At 34.7% G+C, this 23,733-nt stretch overlaps 1 protein-coding gene across 7 annotated transcripts in view; it reads left to right on the forward strand.

Annotated features, from left to right (window-relative positions):
• The window catches only part of RYR3 (ryanodine receptor 3), a 193,985-nt gene that overhangs the window by 165,981 nt on the left and 4,271 nt on the right, over positions 1-23,733 (forward strand). For all 7 annotated transcript variants that reach the window (XM_014266442.3, XM_074542790.1, XM_074542789.1 and 4 more), the window contains 24 exons: positions 255-364; positions 1,191-1,242; positions 1,932-1,982; positions 2,272-2,371; positions 2,579-2,658; positions 3,018-3,094; positions 4,754-4,827; positions 5,072-5,089; positions 5,579-5,659; positions 6,046-6,134; positions 6,513-6,641; positions 6,972-7,076; positions 7,947-8,028; positions 8,371-9,692; positions 10,981-11,039; positions 12,015-12,183; positions 12,776-12,862; positions 14,657-14,854; positions 15,439-15,569; positions 18,013-18,055; positions 18,608-18,735; positions 19,621-19,681; positions 20,529-20,675; positions 22,345-22,479. In XM_014266442.3, coding sequence (XP_014121917.2) covers positions 255-364; positions 1,191-1,242; positions 1,932-1,982; positions 2,272-2,371; positions 2,579-2,658; positions 3,018-3,094; positions 4,754-4,827; positions 5,072-5,089; positions 5,579-5,659; positions 6,046-6,134; positions 6,513-6,641; positions 6,972-7,076; positions 7,947-8,028; positions 8,371-9,692; positions 10,981-11,039; positions 12,015-12,183; positions 12,776-12,862; positions 14,657-14,854; positions 15,439-15,569; positions 18,013-18,055; positions 18,608-18,735; positions 19,621-19,681; positions 20,529-20,675; positions 22,345-22,479 — 3,528 coding nt within the window. The remainder of the gene's footprint in view (positions 1-254; positions 365-1,190; positions 1,243-1,931; positions 1,983-2,271; positions 2,372-2,578; positions 2,659-3,017; positions 3,095-4,753; positions 4,828-5,071; positions 5,090-5,578; positions 5,660-6,045; positions 6,135-6,512; positions 6,642-6,971; positions 7,077-7,946; positions 8,029-8,370; positions 9,693-10,980; positions 11,040-12,014; positions 12,184-12,775; positions 12,863-14,656; positions 14,855-15,438; positions 15,570-18,012; positions 18,056-18,607; positions 18,736-19,620; positions 19,682-20,528; positions 20,676-22,344; positions 22,480-23,733) is intronic.

The following is a 23,733-nucleotide window of genomic DNA, read 5'->3' on the forward strand; positions in this document are numbered from 1 at the left end:
CAAATGAGAAAATTCTAAAGTTACAAAAATAATGAATAAAAACCATATATTCTTATCTCTTCAGAATCAAACAGGCACATAATGTTGCCTGTTTCAGGAGTTACATGTTATGCTGTAAACTCCTGAAAAGATTAATACTGGCAGTTAATGTAAATTGGATAGAATAAAATTACTGAAATCCTTTCCTAAGCTAAATTACTGATTTTTTTTCTTGCTTATGAAGCTTAACTTTTATATTCTAAATCTTGAGACAGACATCTCCAAAAAAAGATGAAGAGGAAGAAGAAGAGACTGAGAAAAAGCATCCTGATCCACTTCATCAGATTATCCTCTATTTTAGCCGCAGTGCTCTTACAGAGAGAAGGTAAAAGAGCTGTGTGGAAAAGCCCATTGAATAAAAGCACAAGTAACTGAATTTTTAGAAACATTACCAAATGAATTTAACACAAGTGTTGTTCATTGTACATGGTGAATACCCTCTTTTTTTCCCTCTTTTTCCCTCTTAGTTTCATTAGAGTTTTCCTGCATTTACACTGAGTAGAACCTTTACATTGAGATAAATATTGACTATTTTTGACATTTTAAAAGCTTGGTAAATACACAATGCAGAAATGATTGAGCATGACTTCTCTTGGAAACATGAATTCTACAGGAACTGCAGGTTTAATCAGAATACCTTGCCCTGATTTCTCCTGGTAATTAATAAATGTGTGTTCTTGGTTTTGATATTCATTACATTTCACAGGGTAAGTCAGAAAAGGTTTTGTTGATGTTTATGAATCTCATTGCCAGCTTCTGTTTTGACTTTAGATTGTTGATTAGAATGATTAGATTTTTATGAGTATTCCAGAGTTTCATATACTTTTTCTGTATGACTAATAAAATCTTTCCATCTAACCGTTATAATTATTCTAATTTATATTTCCATATTACTTTTCTGCACCTTCAACAGCTAATGATGACCCAAAATGACTAAGTTGAATGCACAAATATACCTTTAAATTGTTTGAGTAAAAACTTAGAGATTTGGATTTAGATAAGAGAAGTCCTTCATGACACAATTTTCAAGATTAATAACTTATCAAATAGACTACTTTAATAAAATGCATTTTAATAAAAAAGGCATATGAATTCTTTATATTAATATATCATAAAATTAATATCATTAAAATATTTTTTACTCTTCATAGCAATCTAGGACATGATCCTCTATATATTGCCTATTCTGCCATGATGGCAAAGGTAAGTACATAATTTCAAGCTCCATCCCTCACTGCATTTAGGTACTTCCCATTGATTTTAGATGTTTCTTAAATATTTTCTTTCTGTTTCTTACATGGACTGTTTGATAATAACTTCTATATTTTTATTGAAGCAAATGCAGTTCAGAGTTTTAAATATATGTATAATGAGAAATTTCCTATGTTAAAGCAGTATTATAACATTTCAGTAGATGCAGTCCTGTTCCTTTCACTTGACACTTTTTTTTTCATATAATTAACTCCTGAGCAGTTCAAACACATTAGTTATCTTCATTCTTTGGGTAATGATTTTTGGGTTAATACTTTAAGCCTGTCAAAGGTAGGTCAGTTTTTTGCAAAATATTGATTACAGCTGAGTTGTGATGAGAGGTTGACTGTGAAGAGAAATATCATGGATATAGAGATATGGCACAAAGTTATATAGCCTGCAGTTACAGGGTGTGTATGTAGTTGGATGTATACCCTGAAATACTCACATGTTAGGGAATGTCAGCTTCTTAGTGCAGATAAGCACAAATATTTGCAATTAAATGTTTTTAAGATCTTCTTAATACCTTCAGTAATTGCTTGAAAAATTATCTGGCAATTTTGTAGAAATAGTATAGCAAAAGTAGGCATTATGTTTCTTAATAAGCAAGATCTTGTGATTTCTGTTTTTAACATCAAAAGAGCTGTCAGGAAGAAGAAGAGGGAGACGAAGATAAAGAAAAGACATTTGAGGTGAGAGTTTAAATAACATTTCTTTCTCATAATCTAATGTGGAAGTACTTTAAATATGTCCAGTGGAATAAATGCAAAAATAGCACAACACATTGTGTGTTGAACACAGCAAGCTGGTTTACTGGGTTATTCACATTAAAGAAAGATGGGGTGTTTTGAAACTTTGGAGTCAAACAACCCATGGATTTTGGAGGCAGATGGTCTTCAACAACTTCAGATTTCTCATCTTCCTATTTTTCCTGAATCCATTCCAATCTGTAGTCTGTTCTCATTTTGTTCCCAAACCCAGGAGAAAGAAATGGAAAAGCAGAGAACTCTCTATCAGCAAGCTCGCTTGCACGATCGTGGAGCTGCTGAGATGGTCCTTCAGATGATCAGTGCAAGCAAAGGTAATGCTCTGTGGTATCTTTGAGGTACACACAGGTGTGTTATGTCATTGTACCTATCATGTAACTATCATAAACAGCTTCTATACAACACTTAATGAGCCAAAATAAATGCCAGTAGCAACTGCACTAAGTAAAACTTCCAGATTGCGTTTCTGATTGAAGAGTTCATAACTACAGGTTTTAAGGAGTGTATCCTTATTTTGACAGGTCATACAGGACCCATGGTTGTTGAAACACTGAAACTTGGTATTGCTATACTAAATGGTGGAAACACCATAGTGCAACAGGTAATGCATTTCCAACTACTGTGAGTCTTGCTTGCATAAATGAGGCAAGCAATTTTGACAATTTTAGTATCCTGTTGTTTAAGCTAATGCACTTAATTTTAAGCCAAACAGTGAAGAAATGTCAGTGTATTTTTGGTGCAAGAGCAATTATATTATTTTTTGCAGTGATTTGCATTTCAAGGAACTAATTCAGGAACTTTTGAATTCTTATAATTTCAGTATCATTAATTATAAGGGCATTTATTACCTTTACTATTTTATTTTAGTTTATAAATACTATTAATAATTAATTGCTAGTTATTTTTTATTGCATATTGTTAATGTTGTATTTTTTCCCTTCAAAAATATGCAACATTTAGAAAATGCTAGACTACTTGAAGGAGAAAAAGGATGCTGGATTTTTTCAAAGCCTCTCTGGCTTGATGCAGTCCTGCAGGTAAAACCATAAGTCGCATTATTACAGGTTCTGTTTTACTCATATTCACTGGCTTACTGCTTAGTTCAGGTGGATGCATTAGATGTAAATTACAGGAGTCACAGGTTGTAGAACTCTTGTGGGAAGTGTTGTGAATCACAGAAACAGCCTTTTGGAGTATTCTTCCAAGGGAGAAAATAAAGCAAAAGACTGCACATGCCTTTGAAGACTTAGTTTGAAGAGACAGAAAAGTAAAATGTAATGGCTCCTTTACTGATCCTAGATCCCTCAAGGTTTTTGTCTGGTAGGTTTCAAGCATGGAGAAGAGCCACCACAAAGGGAGAGACAGGCCAGTGGAGCTTTACTAAGCTTTCAGTTCCTGCACATTTCTGGCGAGTTGCATAACCGCTGTCTCTTGTGAATCCTCTGCATATATATCAGCTTTGTTAGAGTTGGCATGTGACCAGTGAGACTCTAGTAGTCCATTCCCTTGATAAAACAGTTCAAATCAGTTGGGGTAAAGGACTCCCATGCATAAGATAGAAAATTTCTGGTGTTTTTGATTACTCTTACAGTAGACAACCTCAATTTTTCAGCCTTTTAAAAAAGAACCAGAAGCATTCTGAAGGAGTAGACTGGGAATTAGAAGTGGAGGAGCTGTATGAATAGAGGATAAAATGTGGAAAGAATTGTGACCTGCATTGCAGAAATTATTGTTGAATAGTTGCAGCCTAATTAAGTAATATCTGCCTTGTCATTTTTTCATTCATGTAGAACACTTTAGCAGGGATTTGCTCAAACAGGCCCTGCTGTCATATTATTACCAATTGTGTATTATTCAGGACTTCATTAAAAGAGGTATTGATAAAATTACTTGAACAGATAAGAAATTATAAGAAAATAAAATGATGCTTTAAGAAATGCTTTTGTTTTTAATGATGCCACTAGATTGAATATGTGACTGCATTTCTATTTAACTGAACTAAAATTAGAAAATAATAGAATTTTATTAGAGGTTTGAATTAAAGTATTCTAACTGGGTGGGGAGAAGAATCATGATTTGCTATTCCATATGCTGAGCTATGCCAAGTTAACAAAATAAAATTCATATATCAGTGTCTTTTGACCTTGGAAGAGATGGAACCTCTGATTACATTTCTTTCTCATACATATAGAATCAGAAATTCCATACATTTTCTGAACAATATAACCATGTTATATTATAATATAGTAATATTCTGTAATAATATATACAGAAACAACATAATAAAAGTCATAGTGACAACTTAGTGGAAAACAGTGTGATAGAGAAACAACGGCAGTATTCTCCTTTAGTGGTAGGTCTAAATCAACATAAAGAGTAATATTTCAGGCTCCTTTTGCACTCCTCATTTGTACATGACACTGTGAATGTCATTATCAGGAATGAAGTTAGGTAAATGGTGAGACATGACCTGAGACTCATTTCTTGTCAGAATTGGACACTGGACCCTGAGTTTCATCCAAAGCTCATTTATTTATTAAGAGCATTAAATAAATTATGAAGCGATGCATGTTGTTGTGGGTCAAGAGTAGTAGTTTAAGGCCTCTAGAAATTTTGTAGAAGAAAATGATTTTCCATTGTTTACTATAGTCCTTTTTCCTGTTTGTGCTGTTGTTTTTCTTTTCTTTAAATATAAGTGTTCTTGACTTGAATGCGTTTGAGAGACAGAATAAAGCAGAAGGCCTGGGAATGGTCACTGAAGAAGGAACTCGTAAGTAGAATGAAATTGATTCCAGTAGTGCTTCAAACATTATTTGTGCTTCCTTCTTTAACTTGAACTGTTGTTTACTGTGGCTTGAGGTTTCTGTTGTTAAACTTACTACAAGTAATTCTAGGCTCTGGGTTCTGAATATGCTTTTTTTTTTTACACTATCTTTAGCAATAATTTTTAAGAAAAATATTGTAACTTCCAATATTCTTATCTTGTATTCTTGTTATTTTTCTTTGATCCACAGTCATCGTTCGTGAGCGTGGTATGTTTGGGTTTACAGTTTTTGATACTATTGTTGCAAAAGTGTGTGGCAAATGCAGAGAGAAATCTCTCATTGCATCTTCTCAGATATCTTTAGGTTTAGCTTTATGGTCTGCAGCAGGTTGTGTGTTTAGCTTGGATAAAGAGTTTGATGCTTACTAAAGAAGTGTCACTCATATTTAAGGCATGATTTTAGTTATGACTAACAATTTACTTATTAGATATATATCCTGTTGCCTTTTTTTTTTTCAAATTAGTGTTGTTTTTTTAACCATGGATGCATTGGAGTGCTAAATAATTTGGCTCTGCTTTTTCTGTCTCAGTTTTTCTTTTCATTATTATAAGTCTGTTTCTTTTAAATTGCTTTAACGCTTTTAAATACTGGTTCTTTTATAAAAATTCCACTTTAAAAGGTTACTGTAGGATTATGTGTTGTGCATAATTAATCATAGCAATTGTCACATAATCATTGTATTTATATATTTTGAAGGTGAAAAAGTCTTGCAGCATGATGAATTTACTCGAGATCTGTTTAGATTTTTGCAACTTCTCTGTGAAGGGCATAACAATGGTAAGAGAACTGAATTAATTTTGTAGAAAATGTGTGGTGAGTCTGTTCCTAAACAGAGGGCAATAAGAACCAATGTTTTCCTCTAATGCATTAAGTTTCCTGAGGGGAAACTGGCATGACAACAATTTGAATTGAAGAATTCAATTTGATTTTTTAAGTCTTAATTTAATTTTGATGTGTAGCATATTACTAGTAAAGCCTGTTCCAAGTCATCGGGATAACAATGGTCCACTTATATGTACCCTGGGTCTAAAGCTGAATTTCTACAACATAAGCATCTGTATCCAACAAGATATTTAAAAAGAAGGCGCTCCCCATGACAATAGAAAAATAATGTATTGTTTTCCTTTGTATACTAACCAAGCACAAATCACTTCTTATTTCAGATTTTCAAAATTACTTACGTACCCAGATGGGCAATACCACAACAGTGAATATTATCATTAGTACTGTTGACTATCTCTTGCGTCTTCAGGTGAGGAAAAAACAGATGAAAATGGAGTATAACATATTGGCTTTCCTTCACTTCTTTAGATTCACATTTTATTGGAATCAAACATGAAAATTGTCTCTAAGAGATATCTAAAATGAAGAATTTTTAGTTTTTTTGTATCTTTTTTCCTTTGAAAACAGATGACATTTCAGAATTCTGTGTGGAATCAGATGTTTGATAATGGTTTTCATTGTTCACTTCTGAAGAGAGTGAAAAATATTATTGCAATGAGAAATAGATTGACACAGATATGCTAAATTTCATCTGAATTACTGATTAAATTTTGGTGATACAAATGCAGGCAGTAAATACTGCATAGAGACTTCAAACCTAGAAAATGTAACACTGTTTTTTTCTTAGGAATCCATCAGTGACTTCTATTGGTACTATTCAGGAAAGGATGTCATTGATGAATCAGGACAACGTAACTTTTCTAAAGCTTTGGCTGTCACCAAACAAATATTCAATTCTCTTACAGAATATATCCAGGTAAACAGAATGTGTTTCTCAAGATACTAACAGAGGTGTTCCATGCTCACACAGCATGACCATGTTCTTTCATCAATTTGTAAATGCTTTGCACATAATTTTTTGAAATTTTGATAAAGTTACATGGAATGACTGGACCAGTGTAAAGTGAGAACTAAAACATGCAAACAGCTATGTATTTAACAGGATATCATTTGGTATTTGTGCACTAGATACCCAGAGATCTTGGAAAACCTTCTCATGTAGCTTCATGGCTGCCTGAAACTTCTTTTTGATTTGTTCTGCTTTATTTGACATAAATAAAAAATATGTTTTTCTTAATTTTTTTAGGGCCCTTGCATAGGTAATCAACAGAGTCTGGCTCATAGTAGGCTGTGGGATGCAGTTGTTGGCTTTCTTCATGTGTTTGCCAATATGCAAATGAAACTTTCACAGGTATTTTCAACATTAATTGTCTGTGCACTCACCTTCATTAAAACCAAACTTGACATTTACAGCTCAGTTATACCTTTCTGATAACAAATGTGGCAGTTTGATCCCTTTCTCTCTCTTGCCAAAACTGGAGGATCTGTCAGAGCAGAAACACCATTAAAAGCACTGAACATAAGCAGGTCAAGAGAAAAGCTGAGAAAGACCCAAAGAGGGAGGGAGTGTGATATTTGGTCAACTTATCCAGTTAATTAATCAAAGACACAGAGCATGGGGGCACAGGCGCTGCTCATTTCACTGTACAGAGCACAGTCTCACTCCACAGCCTCAGGATTCTGTGTTCTTCTGTGACTTCTGCTTAATGCATCCATGCACTCGAACTCTGCACTAAATGCAACAGTGCAGAGAGTAATTTCCCGTCTTATTCAGTGTCTCTGCTGTCCTCTGACTTAAAAGATTTCTTCCCACCCTATAGAAGTAAATCAGATTTTTGAAACTAGTGGCAATGCATGATGCCATTAAATATTGCCAGTGAAGTGAAAAAGGATGGATTTCCTCTGAGACAGATACTTTCAGATCTGTGTAGCAACGAATATTTTTTGTTTGTTTTTGCTGTCCCTTACCTGCACTTTGGTACTCAATGCTTTATTAAAACTTAACTTTATGGTGTTAATACCTCTGCTGCACAAAGTTGCATGTTGTGTTAGACTTCTGATAGCAATCATAATACAATGACAATGAAATGTTGCTGAATAATGTGAACGAAATTTAGCTGATCATCTTTGATACCTTTTCTCTCTAAATTTATTTAGTTTTCCATATAAATACAAATTTAAAATAATCTTACAGTCCTTTTTTGTTTTTGTTTTTTAATAGGACTCTGCTCAGATTGAATTGCTTAAGGAGCTGCTAGATCTACTAAAGGATATGGTAGTGATGCTCTTGTCACTGCTTGAAGGTTGGACCTATTTTGCTTTTTGGTCAAATATGATTATTTCCCTTTCCTATTGTAAAGCACTATTCTCACTTCCTAGCGTAAAGAACAATTATTATGTTCATCTTTCTAAATGGCTTTTTAGTTGCCTTTATTTAATCTTTGGGGAAAAAGACATTCTTCATATTTGTTTAAGAATTATTCTGGAATATACATAGTCCTGAAATAGGACTGCTAGGGAAAAGCATGTTGGAAGAAAAATACTAAGATTTAAGAACATTTTTGTTCTGTTTTCAGCAGAAATATGAAATGTCATTATTTAAAATGTAGCTGTCAAATAACCTTCTATTATAACACACTACTTAGGTAACGTTGTAAATGGAACTATTGGAAAACAAATGGTGGACACGCTTGTAGAATCATCTAGCAATGTAGAAATGATTTTGAAGTTCTTTGACATGTTCCTGAAGTTAAAAGATCTGACTAATTCAGATGCCTTCAAAGAGTATGATCCAGATGGTAAAGGAATCATTTCCAAGAAGGAATTTCAAAAATCAATGGAGGCTCAAAAGCAATACATACAGTCAGAGATTGATTTCCTGCTGTCCTGTACAGAAGCTGATGAAAATGACATGTTCAATTATGTTGACTTTGTGGAAAGATTCCATGAACCAGCCAAAGACATTGGATTTAATGTAGTGGTATTGCTTACAAACCTTTCAGAGCACATGCCTAATGATCCACGCCTTCAGAGCTTACTTGAGCCTGCAGAAAGTGTTCTTAATTACTTTGAACCATACCTTGGCCGTATTGAAATAATGGGTGGGGCCAAGAAAATAGAAAGAGTTTATTTTGAAATCAGTGAATCGAGTAGAATGCAGTGGGAGAAGCCACAGGTGAAGGAATCTAAAAGACAGTTCATATTCGATGTTGTAAATGAAGGTGGAGAGCAAGAAAAAATGGAACTCTTTGTGAATTTCTGTGAAGACACAATTTTTGAAATGCAGTTAGCATCCCAGATCTCTGAAACAGATTCATCTGAGAGGCCTGAGGAGGAGGAAGAGGCAGAGCCTGCCTATGTAGTGGATATTGGAGATGATGAGGAAGAAGAGAAGTCCCTGGAACCTGCTTCAGCTTTTGCAGTGGCCTGTGTTGCAGTGAAAAAGAACGTTGCCAATTTTTTGAAAATGGTCACTGTGAAGAACCTTAGGAAACAATACAGGAAAGTAAAAAAGATGACAATAAAAGAGATGGTGAAAGTATTTTTCTCCTTTTTCTGGATCCTATTTGTAGGGACATTCCAAATGTTCTTTTCTATAGTGTGGGGGATATTCCAGATCCTTTGGAGCACTGTATTTGGGGGTGGCCTGGTTGAAGGAGCCAAAAACATAAAAGTTACAAAAATATTAGGGGATATGCCTGATCCAACACAGTTTGGAATCCATGATGATGTTATGGAAGCAGAAAAAGCTGAAGGTGCTGAGCATGGCATAAGAGCTGAACTCGGGGAGTTTGTGAAGAGTGAAAAGGGAGAAGCTGACATAATTGCAGACATTTTTGGCATTCCTACAAAGAAAGAAGGATCAAAACATGGTCATGATGCTGGACTTGGAGATATTGCAGAAATCCTTGGCACTGAGATCCAAACGCCTTTGGAAAACACAGTTCATAAGAAAAAAAGATTACAGGTAAATTAAAGAGATTTTTGTATTTCTTTTAAGATAATATTAATAATTATAATTACAATAATAATAAATTACTAAATTTTAATAACAGATTTATTTTATATTTAACTGGTTAATATATATTGTCAGTAAGAACTTACTTTATAATCTCTACACATTTGAAAACCAACAGGAAATTTTAGCCCAGTGTTTAGATTTCAGTGCAGTAAATTGTTACTGTTCATCTGGACTTTATTCAAAACATAAACTGCTAGCAAATTTCTAGTCACAGTTTTTGCTTTAAATTATTTATGGTCTTGTTTATTCTGCATACCCCATTTTTTCATAGTATACTTCAATTACTTTCACAACTTATTATCTCCATAATAATGCTTATCATTAACATTTTTCTTCTGTATGTGTTAACTAGAAATGTAGGACCAAGAGAAAACTGCTGTCTTAAGCACTTCAAGAGGATACAGGAGAGGATTGAGTTAGGACAGGTTTTTGCAAAAGGAAATGGAGACAAATTTAGATTTCTTTTTGAGTCAGGGCCTGCATCTCTTGGACTTCCATTGAAGCTTAGATACTCAAATTGCATTTGAAATGAGTTTACTTTGATCTTGTAACACCCAGCCTAAAGGTATGTGACATCCAGGCCCCAGCTTCTTTGCTGCAGTCAGCCATCTGTTAAATTCTGCATTGGTTTTTCCTTATCTCAAGGGAAAGCTGTAAACACAACACTTAAGAGGGTTGTGTAGTGTGCCAATAAAGGTTTAATGAACCATCAGCCCAGATAAGATAAACAGCTTGAAGAAAACATTGTGTAAGTAGAAGTTATTTAAGTATTTGTTTTCAGTTGCATTACTTGATCACAGCCAAGTAATTGAGTTTTGTAATATCTGATAATTACAGAAATGTTTTTCAGATTTTTGATGATAACATTAATATATTGTTTCTAGTTTCAATCAGTAACTCCACTTTGTGGGTGACCTTTGTATCAGGGTATGATCTGGGTGTAGTTACCTTCATCCTCAGCTGGTCACATAATTTGCCTGATCACTGTGTATAATTAAGTTTTTCAGTCAACTGGACTAGTTAGAATATTGATAACATTATACAGAAAAAATTCTGCCTTTTTCACTGTTAAAATATAGCCTGAGCCAGCTATGTTTAAAAATCAAACACTAAAAGTGTAAAGTGCTATAAAAATATTATTAATTGTTTTGTTTGTTTCTTAGAAGACAATAACTAAAGTTACCAGAATTTTATCTGAATGGATCCATTTTGACAGTTAAAATACTTTTTCCAGATATCTGAAATTGCAAAAGAAGCTGGAACACAAAGAAAAGCAGAAGCTGAGAAGGCTGAGTAAGTTAATTTTACAAAATTCCTGTTTAACTCCTTGGTACTTCCTAATGCTAAATAATTTGGCCAAAATAACACAAGAAATGCTCAGTATTCAAAGAACTTTATGTACACTTTGTCTCATCAGTATTTTGAAAATATACTAAGGGGTACATCCTAAGTATTTTGCAAATATACTGAAAGATGGCAGACCATGTCACTAGGCAACACAATGGCAATTTTGTGGCCCTTGACAATTATGCATTTATAGATCTGTGGCCATTGTCTCTTTAAAAACTCGCATAACTTCCTTTAAAAATGAGCACCAGTCTTAAAAACCTCTGCAACTTATTATGCTTTCTGCTTTCCCTACTACCCACTACAATTTTCATGGAATTTTTATTGGATCATTAAAACTCAAGATTTCACTAACCCAACTATTTCTATTTATTGCTGTTTTATCAGATCTTGACAGCAGATACATTCCTTTGTCCAGTCATCCTATATATGACTGCTAAACAATATTTAAAATACTTACCTTGCTTTAGCAGCATCCTACTTTTAAGGAGCATCCTGTCTGCCTGGAGCTGCAGCCACATTGTAGTAAAAGATTAAAATATTTTGCACAGACACACAAAAGGTGTCCAAGAGATTCTAAGAGATTCAAAAGCTATACATTATTACATATTTTTTTCCATTTTGCTTCATGTTTAAATATTTACCTCAGAGTCATTTATCTTTCTCTTATCTGCCTAAGTTAATTTTTTAAGCATCTCATAAAGGTCTATACTTTAAGACAATCCTATTGATGTCTCAACATCATGTCACACATATGGAAGCCCAGGTTTTGAAGTTTTTTTGTTAGTAACTACATTCCTCTAATGCTACAAACAGTACAAAAACTAAATTTTAAGGCCAAAATTTATGAACTCAAATTCATTTGAAATTAATGCATTTACATTTGGCTAGATATTTTTGTTTAGTTAACCTTTCTTCTAGTATGGAAGATGGTGAGAAACAAGATAAAGCAAAGGAAGTACAATCTGAGCAGCTAGAAGAGGGAAAAATGAAGAAAAAGAAGAGAAGGCACGGACAAAAAATTGAGAAACCAGAGGCTGTTATGGCTAACTTCTTCAAAGCTTTGGAAATTTATCAGACAAAAATGCTTGTAAGTTTGTCTTAAATTCTTTAATAATTGAATTTTCTTTATAGAACCCTTTTTTGATAATTGGGAGAGAAATGTCATCATAAAGGAAAATTGGGTATCAGTGTTCAGATGATTGGCTGTAGTCAGTCTGTTGTGATTTTATAATACTTTTTAGAGTTATACAATTGAGAGTTTCTGTGTGTAATTTGTAACAGGACAGATTAGGCTCCTGAGCTCCTTTTTAGGAGCTCCCTATTTTCCATAATCTAACTTCTAGAGTCTTTCACTCTACTTTGTATTTTTCTTTGTTCTTAAAACCACGAAATGTTGAGTTCTCTGAAAACTCTCAAGCACGTTTTTTGCAGTATTCTAACATATCTTTCCACACTTTCTGTTTCAGACTCTCTGACTTATAATTCTAAGGCCATTATTTAAATTCCATTTATCATGAAAGAGGGGAATAGGCTACCAAGAAATGCTCTTGCTCATTATAACTGATGTATGAAGGAAACACAATTATGTATTTACTGTTTTAAAGATCTTGCTATCTGTTTTTCTTCTTTTGGTATTACTCATGGGCTACCTTTAATTACTTTTTATTTTTTACTTTCAGCATTACTTGGCAAGAAATTTTTACAACTTAAGGTTTCTTGCTCTATTTGTTGCATTTGCCATCAATTTTATTCTTCTGTTTTACAAGGTAAGATAACATTGTTCTTTAAATATTTTTGTTAGTACCAGAAGATACAATAATTTAATGTTTGTACTACTCTGTTTTTATTTTATTCAGGCTGAATGAAAAGAAATTTATTTAATTTCTCCTTTATAGTTGAATTTCTAGGCACTTTTCCATTTAATCACATAAGTCTGTTGTTGTTTGGACTGTTGATCTTATTCTGTGAAAATTGAAATCAACTAAAATAATTCAAATGTCAAAACTGTTGAAATATTTTTCTTTTATTTGTTCTCAAGATATTAAGAGACTTCAGTTAATCTGATTATTCTCAGTAACTTCTTTTTTTTATAGTAGGCTACAGCTCTTTTTGTCTAGCTCGCTAATGAAGAAGGCTATAGATCCACAGTTTAAACTTAATCTTAGAGGTTCACCTGAATATACAGTTGTTTCAGGTTCTGGTATGTAACACCAGATGATACAGAGTAAAACATCCTCAGCAGCCTGTTCTTTTTCTTTAATTTCCAACTAAAGAAATTTCTGTAATTAATCCAATTTCTTTAATGAATCTTCACAGCCTTGAAAAGAAACAGGTTAGAATTCAATAAAGAGAATTCCCATCCATAAAAGCCTCATTTTTTTCCCCCTTTCCACACTGAAGTCTGTAAGAAGAGTTCTGATTTATCCTTATCCTGAAATCTGGACCTTTTGATTTTCCCCTCCTAGATATAGAATGAAAGTTGTAATAAGCTGATGAACCTTGTATTTTCCAATATTACATATTCTATTACATATTCTGTTACTTAAACAAGAAACTTCAACAACAAAAGCAGCTGGCTGAACATTCAGTCTAGAAATAACTGAGTCCTGTTCTCAAATGCCTTGAAATGCAGCTCCTATAACACAGTTACATTCTCAGAGGCAGGGCAGGTAAAGATGTACAAGGCTCTTGGAAACTGGGCAGAATGCACATTCCAGGAGAAAGATGTCATGGCTGTTTAGGGCTTTCTCCTTTCTTTCTTTCCCACAAGGTTAAAGAAGATGGACTTCAAATATACATGTGGAATTCTGCTTTTGTCTATGTCAGTGTCCTTTTCTCCCCATTCTCTTCTGCTTTTCTTTGAGTCTGGTGGGCGACGACCCGTTCTGTTGAAGAGCAAGGACAAAAGTTCATGTCTGTCAGTGCAAGTCCATCTGTCATACATAAGAAAGGGTCAGTGGGAGTCAAACAGGACTGAACAGGACTTTAGCTTTCAGACAAAGCTGTCAAAAAAGCACCCATAGGGATTTCATTTTAAAGGGCAGGTTTTTAAAGTCATTGGAAGAATTTAGGGCAGTATGTCAGCTGATGAAATACTGTACATAATTTATAAGCTCTAAACTGAGTCATGAAATAAAAAGTTATGGACAGTGTGTACACTGTTGATTATATGAAAATTATATTAAAATTTTGCTTCTTTTTAGACTCGAGCAATCAGGAACTACATAGATTACATAAAAAACCCAGAATTCATAATAGATAACCCCAGTCATAATAGATAACCCTTTCATCCTTGCTTCTTCCAAGAAATAGTTTCTGCATAACTTTTTCATATGTTTTAGTTTTGCTACGGCATTGTTAGAGAGATTTGTAAACTGCCTGTATTTTCTTTCTCCAAATTTTCTTTTCAGTGACATGACGTGACTTATGCTGTGCAAATGAAGAATGTTTAAAGCTAATGATCTATCATCTTCTTTGAGCAGGCTTTGAAAACATCATTTGTCATTAAAGGAAAAACTTTAAAGTTTATTTTGGTTTCAACATGCTTGAATTTTTCTCAGGTGACAGAAGAGCCACTTGATGAAGTAGAGGAAGACTCTAATCTCTGGAACTCCTTTGCTGAAGAGGAAGAAGAGGAGGGCATGGTGTTTTTTGTTTTAGAAGAAAGTACTGGCTACATGGCACCTGCTCTCAGAGCACTAGCAGTTATTCATACTGTCATCTCCTTTGTCTGTGTGATTGGATATTACTGCCTAAAGGCAAGTTCTTAATCTTACTGCTACTCTGTTTGTTAAACATTGGCTATGTCCCAAGGTGGTTGGTGGTGCTAATGCTGAAATAGCATTTGTACCTAGCTGTTTACAAATTCTCACTGCTCAATAAGGAGATGTTTTCCTCCTGTATTCTGGCCAGCAGAAACGGAGCTAACTTTCTTCCTAGCAGTGTGTGTGTGTGTTTTGGATTTGTGGTTAAAACGGTGCAGGTAACACAGCCACATTTGGTTATTGCTGGACAGTGTTTGCACAGTGTGAGGGCTCTGTCTTTGCTTTACCCACTCTGTGCATCCCTCAGCAGGTGTGTTGGGAGGCGTCACAGCCAGCACTGCTGAGCCAATCAACCAGAGGGATATTCCATGGCATGCAACACCATGCTCAGCAATAAAAAGCTGTGTGTGGGGAGGGCTGGGGCTTGACTGCTGAGGTGGCCATTGCTCAGAGGCTGCCTAGGCATTGATCTGCCTAGTGTGGGAGATTCTAGTGTGATGTTTGGTCTCACATTTTTGTGTTACAAAGAACCAAAAATACATAAACCATTACAAAAATGGCCACCATCACTTTCACAGGTCCCTCTGGTTGTATTCAAGAGAGAAAAGGAGGTGGCTAGAAAGCTGGAATTTGATGGACTATACATAACTGAGCAACCAACTGAGGATGATATTAAAGGACAATGGGATCGCCTTGTTATCAATACTCCGTAAGTAAAACTGGACTCTATGTAAACTAATATTATAGCACATTAGCCACTGATCTAGAACCTTTCCTGTCCACATGTCACTTAGTTCATCTAAAATAAATGCATTTAGCCCCTTAGATGCTACAGTAGTAGATTCTAATGCAAAATCCACTATTATCTGTTTATTTAATAAATACTATGATAACACATATATTCCACTTCCTTCTCATTTTCTAGGGTTTGCAAGGATTAGGTATTTTACCTCAAAATGTCTCTCCAAGACATTTCACATATTAGTCTCTGTTGAGTAACTTTTAAAAAGATAACTTCCATCCTTTCCAGTGATTATTTCACTTGTACAGTGCATATATTCTACTCCCTTTCTTTCCCATTCTTTGGTAAAGAAATTTGTATATGACAAGAGGAGTAAATCTTGAAAAATAGCATTCCTAGAATTTGAGTAGGTCTGACAGGAATATCTGCCAAGTTGTGGCATTAGCAAATACTGTAGTGGTTGTATACTGTTTCTAAGAGTCTCGGTAAGCTGCAGCAGTTTGTAGGAGGGGCACAGACTAACACAGCAAGTCAGCTCTCTTCCCACAGAAAAAATGCCTTGACTACAGGCTGCTTTTCAGAATGTACTGGCAGGTTTAGATTAGCTATTAGGAAGAAGTTCTTTACTATAACAGTGAGGCCCTTAAACAGGTTGCCCAGAGAAGTTGTGGATGCCCCGGCCCTGGAAGTGCTCAAGGCCAGGCTGGATGGGGCTTGGAGCAACCTGCTCTGGTGGAAGGGGGCCCCGCCCCGGCAGGGAGCTGGAACCAGGTGATCTTTAAGGTCCCTTCCATCTATGCTTCCATGATTAGGATTTCTAAAATACTGGAAATTCTTGAATGCTTTGTTTTCCTACACCTAAGCATCAAGAATTTTTCCTAATTTCATTCAGCAATATGGACTAGCACATATTATTAAAGTTACAACCAAAGCTAATTGGGAAACTGGAGAGCTTTCTTATTTTCCAACCAGTTTGTATCACTATTGATAGCAACCCATCCAGATATCCATTAAATGAATCTTCAGCAAACAGAAGAAAGAATTAATGAAATACACTGTCAACTTATCGCTAATGACATGCCGTACAGTCTGTTCTCAGCATGTTGCACTGTCTACTGAGGTTAAACAAAAGATTAAGACTAATTTAAGCAGGCTAATCCTTCCCTCTAATGTTAACTGAGTCTCAAGGTTTAGTACAAGTACTGTACAACCAGAATAACCACTGCTGGAGGGTACCCAGTGTTCTGTATAAACTGAAATGCGCTTTCTATAATGGGAAAAAAAGTAATTAAAAGTACGAAAGATGTACCCTGACAAATTATTGGAGTTTCTTGTAAGAGATAGACACAAGCTGGCTACACTATGACACATTTTGCTTAAAAGCCTGACAAATCAAGCAAAAAAAAAAATAATACAGAGCATTGGAGCAGAATATACCATGCATTTGAGTTACTAGAAGCATTTGCCTTTATTTGGATTAATTTAATTCAGAATTCCAATTCAGAAAGGGAAAAGTTGAAGCATAGTCATTGGGAAGTTTGTCTCACATCCCAGCAGAATTGTTGTGGAATCTCATTTTTCTTGTGCTAGAATTGACTTTATATTAACAATACTGTCCTTTAGTTTAAGTAGTTTTGGTTTTTTTTTGCATTCCTGCATATTTTCTCAATTCAGTGTTATTTCCAGGAAATAATGAGAGAAAAATCTTAAATTTTGTATTGTTTTCTGCTAACTGGCATTCCTCAAAATGGGTATAACAGATAGTAAGATCATTAGAATGAGTTCCAGGATATTGCTATATCTATATCTATATCTATCTATATCTATATCTGTACATATATCTATATCTATATCTATATCTTTGCTTTATATTGGCCAATGATCTTGAATTTTCTTGGCAAGTTCGAGATTTTTATATATTCTGTTGGCAAACTGTTGACTGATTCTCAAGTGTTCAGCCTCTGTTTGAAATGTAATCCAATAAACTAAAAGATTATTTATCCTTTAAGATTCTCCTAGTTTTTCCCTGAAATCTGGTTTGATTTTTATGGCTAGGGGTGATAAAGTATTTATTTAGTAGATGAATGATATTACAGTGACTAACCTGCTGCTAAGGAATTGTTAAGCTTATCAGGTGATAGTATTTATCCTGCTAACCTTTTGTAGCCAGTCACATTTGCAAATGGGAAAAACAAAGAGGGTTTGGAGGGGAAAGATTATATTGCAGTAAATTATGATTAATAACAGCTGTTGTCCCCATGAAAAAAAATCAGTCTCCTAATTTGAAGTGCAGTGAGTGAAAAAAATTTGCAATGATCAGAAATGTGGCATTTTCTCTTTTTTTCATTGTTTTATTTCCTTTCCCCTAACAAATTAAATAATTTGAAATATTTTCACCTTATCTATGTAGGTCCTTCCCTAACAATTACTGGGACAAATTTGTGAAACGGAAGGTAGGCTTTTTATATTTCTATTATGCTTTCCAGGGCAATAATCTACTGTTTGGTCAGTTTGGATATCCACATGCTTCTGTACACATAAATACAGAAATAACAGAGAACTGGAATTTGTTTTATGGAAGTTGTTGTGTTAAATATCTCAGTGAAAAGGCAGCTGTGGTGTAGGTGGGAGGAAGGAGGAAGACAGAAGGCTGTGGTTTCCTTCCTAGACTCAGACATTTGAAATAACTTTGTGCTGTCAATCAGCCAGCAGGTCTAATTTGCAATCATTGTCATCTTTAGGATACAAAGCCCCCTCATTGCCCTAAAAAAAGAAAAACATGCCAGCTTAAATGGCAGAAAATTATACATAAGCTTTCAGATAATAGCCTTTAATGCTTCTATTTTCTTTTTTATGCTCCCCGGGTTTCCTGGGAGCTCTTACTGTTCTAGTAGTGTTAATTGTGAAGGACTTCGTTTTTAATTCCTGAAAACTACTGGTCTAGAGTTAGGTGAATGTCACTGAGGAGTTTCTGTGATCAAAACCTTCTGTTTTTCCCCTTCTAGGTTATTAACAAGTATGGAGATTTATATGGAGCAGAGCGCATTGCAGAACTTCTGGGTTTGGACAAGAGTGCCCTTGATTTTAGTCCATTGGAAGAGAGTGAACCAGAAGAGGCATCACTGGTGTCATGGTACGATTTCTAAATTTCACAGACAAATTATGTGTTGGAATAATTTCATCATCAAAGACAAAAATGGATTTCATTTTGAAACTGTTGTGATGTTTTCCTCAAGATGGAGAATTCGAAAGGATGAGTCTTCCTAGTGTGGAAGTAAAATGAAACAGTTTTTTGTTTGTTTCAAAATACAGTTGTGTTATAAAAGTAAGGAAAAAAATCAGTGAGTTTATGCTGACTGATATAGTTGGTCACTCTTTCATTTTAAACAGTAATTAATGCAGCATTTTTAAGGTCTTATAACAAAGTTTATAAACCAGTGGACTGAAAAACTGATAATACCTAGATAACAGGTGTCTAGTACAGATTCAGAGATGTTTTCCTTACTTAGTCGGTAAGTCGAGAGCTTGAAATTGTCCCAGTCCCAAGTGATCTATGCTCCTACAGGAGCTGGTTTTCTTAATGTGTAAGATGCACAACAGAGATTTCCCTTTGCATGCCATCCAATGGCTGATAAAATATTTAGAATATTGCAGAAGGCATTACCTTTTCTCTTGGTTATTCTGGGAATAATTTACACTAAATAGAACACTTACCTCCTCAATTTAAACAATCTGTCTTCTGCATTTCACTAGTTTTGGCATAACTCTGGAATATAGGAGTGTCATTCTTCCTGAAATTGTTACATCAGTTTTGTTGGATTAGAAACTCTTTATTGTGCTCAGAATTAATGAATACTCTGAAAAAATGAAGTACCTGGATCACTCAAAAAATGAACAATCTATATCATCACCTTCATCAAAAAAACCCTGAAGTGCCACGACTAGTGCATGTTTATAAATAGAGAATTCAATATTTATTTTTGACATTTATGCTTTTCACAAATTGTTTATTTCTTAGGCTAAGCTCCATTGATACCAAGTACCACATTTGGAAGCTCGGAGTTGTTTTCACTGATAATGTGAGTATGTTAGCCTAGATGAATATGCTTTGATTTACTCTAAACATGTATGTCCTCCACCATCTGCTTTTATTTTCAACAAACATACACAAATAATATTGCATTACACAGCCATTTTAAAATATTTTTTTCTGTCTTGTGATTAGACTAAAGGATGTTTTACTCAGAATTATATAGGCACATTATAGATGGTTAAAAATGCTATTATAGTACTTTATTTATTAAATTAATGGTCTTAAAGGAAGTTCAATAATTATTGTTATTTTACTTGCCCACATGAGTGACAGATTTCTTTGGTTCAGCCTCAAGGAGTAACCCTGGGGAGCATTCTCATTCCATTAAAGAATCTACACACACCTCTGGGGGTGCTAGAAATCCCTGCCATTAAAAAGTGGGACTGAGTTTTTACAACATAAAGTGATTGAATGGAATTCACTTGCTCCCAGGCTAGTCATGTTAGCTCAACAGAGCATCATTCATCTTAAAATAAGTTATTAGTACCACCAATCATTGGTTGCTCTTTCAGGAAACACCTGCCTTCCACATCTCTGCCTGTGCCAGCAGCTGTCAGGATACACAGGTTTTTCACATCCTTGTGATGTCTGCTTTTGGGGTTGGTGAGTCAGGTCTCAGCTGGTCTCAGCATTTTTCAACAGCAAAAGCAGGGTGACCTCCCACTCCATCACTGGTAATTTTCAAAAGCTGGGTGAAGTTTCAGCTGTTTAATCCCCATGTAGGTGAAGTGTCCTACTACAACAACCTGAGTGACTTAAAAACTCTATTTTCTGGATCTAATAATGCACATCAGCACCTGTTAACCCTCTGCCACTTTTCACTTTCTCTGCAGTCATTCTTATACTTAGCTTGGTACACTACTATGTCTATCCTTGGGCACTACAACAACTTCTTCTTTGCTGCTCATCTGCTGGATATTGCTATGGGGTTTAAGACATTGCGAACTATTTTATCTTCAGTCACTCACAATGGCAAACAGGTAGGTGCTACATTAAAAGGTTTGAAAATAAATGCACTTTGTAAAAGTACTGGAAAAATCTTGTTGTAAAGGAAATATTGGCATGCAATTCGTTTATATCATGGTAGGATTGATCATATCTTCTGCAGCACACTTAATGTATGCTAAACCCTATGGAATTATAACAATGTAAACCCACCAAGTGATGACAGATAAAGTGTTGTACACAGTAGAAAACACACAATTTTGGAAAAATATAAGAATATTAGTTACTTCCTAACCACTTTGTTCTGTATCCTCAATGATGAGGCGATTGGTGATAGATATTAAGAGTACACAATCCCTCCTTAGCTACAGCAGTAATAATGATTTGGGCACTGAGATTTCAATACCTGGCTAATAAGAATGCGCTTAAAGATGTGGGCATTCTGCACTGTGGAATATGCTTCTATGGCCCTTTGTCATGCAAAAATCAGCTTAATAAAGTGTAATTCTAAAACTAATTGTTAAAATTTCTGCAGGGAATCATGCACTGATCTCCAAAGAACCCATGTTCCTAGCTAGAATAACAACAAAAAGCAAGATTTACAGTTGCTTTTAAACTCACATTTAAGAAATCTAAATTCCCCAAAATATAATTTCAAACATATACATTCTATTTCTTCTCAAATGCAGTAAAATACATTCTAAGCCCACACCTATGCCCTGCTAGATTTGTCAAAACATTTTATAGCACATGATGTTTTGGAAGAGGCATAAAAATATACCCACACACGGTGATGATGTGTTATCATCACACAAACAAATGAAATCTCTGATTTTATACTATTTATTTTACTTCAAGAAGACCAAGTCCATATTAGATTTAATGATTGTAATGACTTATGTATCTTCCTTATGAATTGCTTAAAAAATGTCGTAGTCAAAACTGAGCAGTTGACAAAACTGTTTTAACTCAAGACCGTGGCTTTTACATTCTTAACCAGCAGTGAATAATTTTTCTAATCTTGTTGCTTTTTTGGCAAGTAAATATGAACACTGAAAGACAGCTGCAGATTTCTGCATTGAAATGTTCACTTTGGGAGCATGCTGACAGGTCTGCAGATAGTGATAATTGATCGGCTTGTCCTTCAATACTCTTATGTTTCTTTCAAAGAGTAAATACTGGTTGTTGCATTTTTAAAAATATGTAGCTTTGAGTAAACCCCTCTCCAGAGCTGCATCTTCTAACACCAGCTTCAACAGACAACATAATCTGGTCTTATTAACTGCTAAACTTTTTTTTCCCCTAATGATTTTATTTCCTTACAGGCAGGACCTGAAAATTACTTACCCTCATCTAAAAAATTTTCTCTCCATTTTAGCAATGGCTTTGCTAAACAGCTTTGGAAGAGAAAATACTCCTTATAAGTCCTAATAAGTCCTAGTTGAAATTGTCAAATTATCTAAAGGGTCTTATTTTTATTATTTAATTTTTATTGTATATCCAGTGTTTTAGGTTACTATAATTAAATTTTTAAACTAAAGAGTGTAAAAAATTGCTCTGGTGATACACACATAACTCGTATCAATAATTTTCCTATTGGGAAAGGTACAATATGACTAAATGTGAGGCAGTGCACCAAGCAGGCATGTCTCTTCTGTCCAAATGACATTGAAACCGATTTTCATGTCATGTCCTCACACTCAGCTTGTGCTCACTGTGGGACTCCTGGCTGTGGTAGTGTACCTGTACACTGTGGTGGCTTTCAACTTCTTCCGCAAATTCTACAACAAAAGTGAAGATGAAGATGAACCAGACATGAAGTGTGACGACATGATGACGGTAACTAAAACATCACCATGTGCCCCAAATATGATCCTGAATTTTCAAATGTTTACAGAACCATGAGTAAGGAGGGATGTGTTTGTCGTTAAATCCATTGGGTTATTCTTCTTGATACATATAATTTTGGAAATACAAATAGTCTTGAAATTCCATCTGTGTTCTCCAATGGCCTAAACTCAACAGCAAACAGATGACACATAGCAAGGTATTCTGAATTTTTTTCCTAAATACTGTGGTTTATGATGTGCCACAATGCTTTTGCAGCTGAGGATGGCAAACCCTCAAAGTAAAAAAGGAATTTTTGGACAAACTAGTCAGAGCTTCAAAAAGAAGCTGTGCTGTCACAACAAAGAAGCCCTGTTTCAAACATTTGCAAGTGTGCAAGCTCTTCCTGTCCTTATTTAGGTTATATGAATTATGGGATATTAACAGCACCAGTTATAAAACTATACTACATTTTAAAACACACTATTAAGTGAGGTAAATCAATTCTAAGCTACATTTTAAAGTATTATTAAAGTACAACTAGCATCTTATGTTATCAGTAAAACTGCATTATAAAAATGGATGCATAGCTCTGTTTAGTGTTTGCTAATGCCAGGTTTTATACTCATTATTAACACCCTGATATCTAAAGTGACCCCAGAAAACTGGCTGTGGTTAGAGACTGATATTGGTTTTAACCCACACTGTGTGGCTGAAGGTGGTTTAAAAGACTCTGTAGCTAATCATACAGGAACATCCGTAGTTTATCACTCTGACAGATGAGTCCATTCAAAAATACTTACAGAGCTTAAATATACACATTATTAAAGATTTTTTTGATTAAGATTTATATATTTAAAAAATATGACTATACTTTTGTAAAGTGATTTCTTCTGCATTGAACTGAACAAAGGTCATTTCACAGATCAGAACTAATTTACAATATAATAAATCAGACATCTAGTATTGCAAAATGAATTTATATAGAAGCCTACAAACAGCTAGATCTACTTGCGGATATCCCACTATTCATTTTATGGCAATATTTTCCACATTGCTAAACTTCACTGCAAGACTTTAAAAGATGTCTTTTTCTTACTCAGAGCAAGATAGAACCTTAGAAATCAATATAAGGAATAGAATATGGTTGAATACAGTAACAAATACAAGAAAAATAACCCCAAAATAGTCTCAGTCTGAAATAAGACCCAGTGAGGGAGGAGCAGGTAACAGCTGATGCTGACTCCCCCTCTTAGTAAGTGTACC

This window comes from Zonotrichia albicollis, chromosome 6 (assembly GCF_047830755.1).
Source record: "Zonotrichia albicollis isolate bZonAlb1 chromosome 6, bZonAlb1.hap1, whole genome shotgun sequence".
Lineage (NCBI taxonomy): Eukaryota > Metazoa > Chordata > Aves > Passeriformes > Passerellidae > Zonotrichia > Zonotrichia albicollis.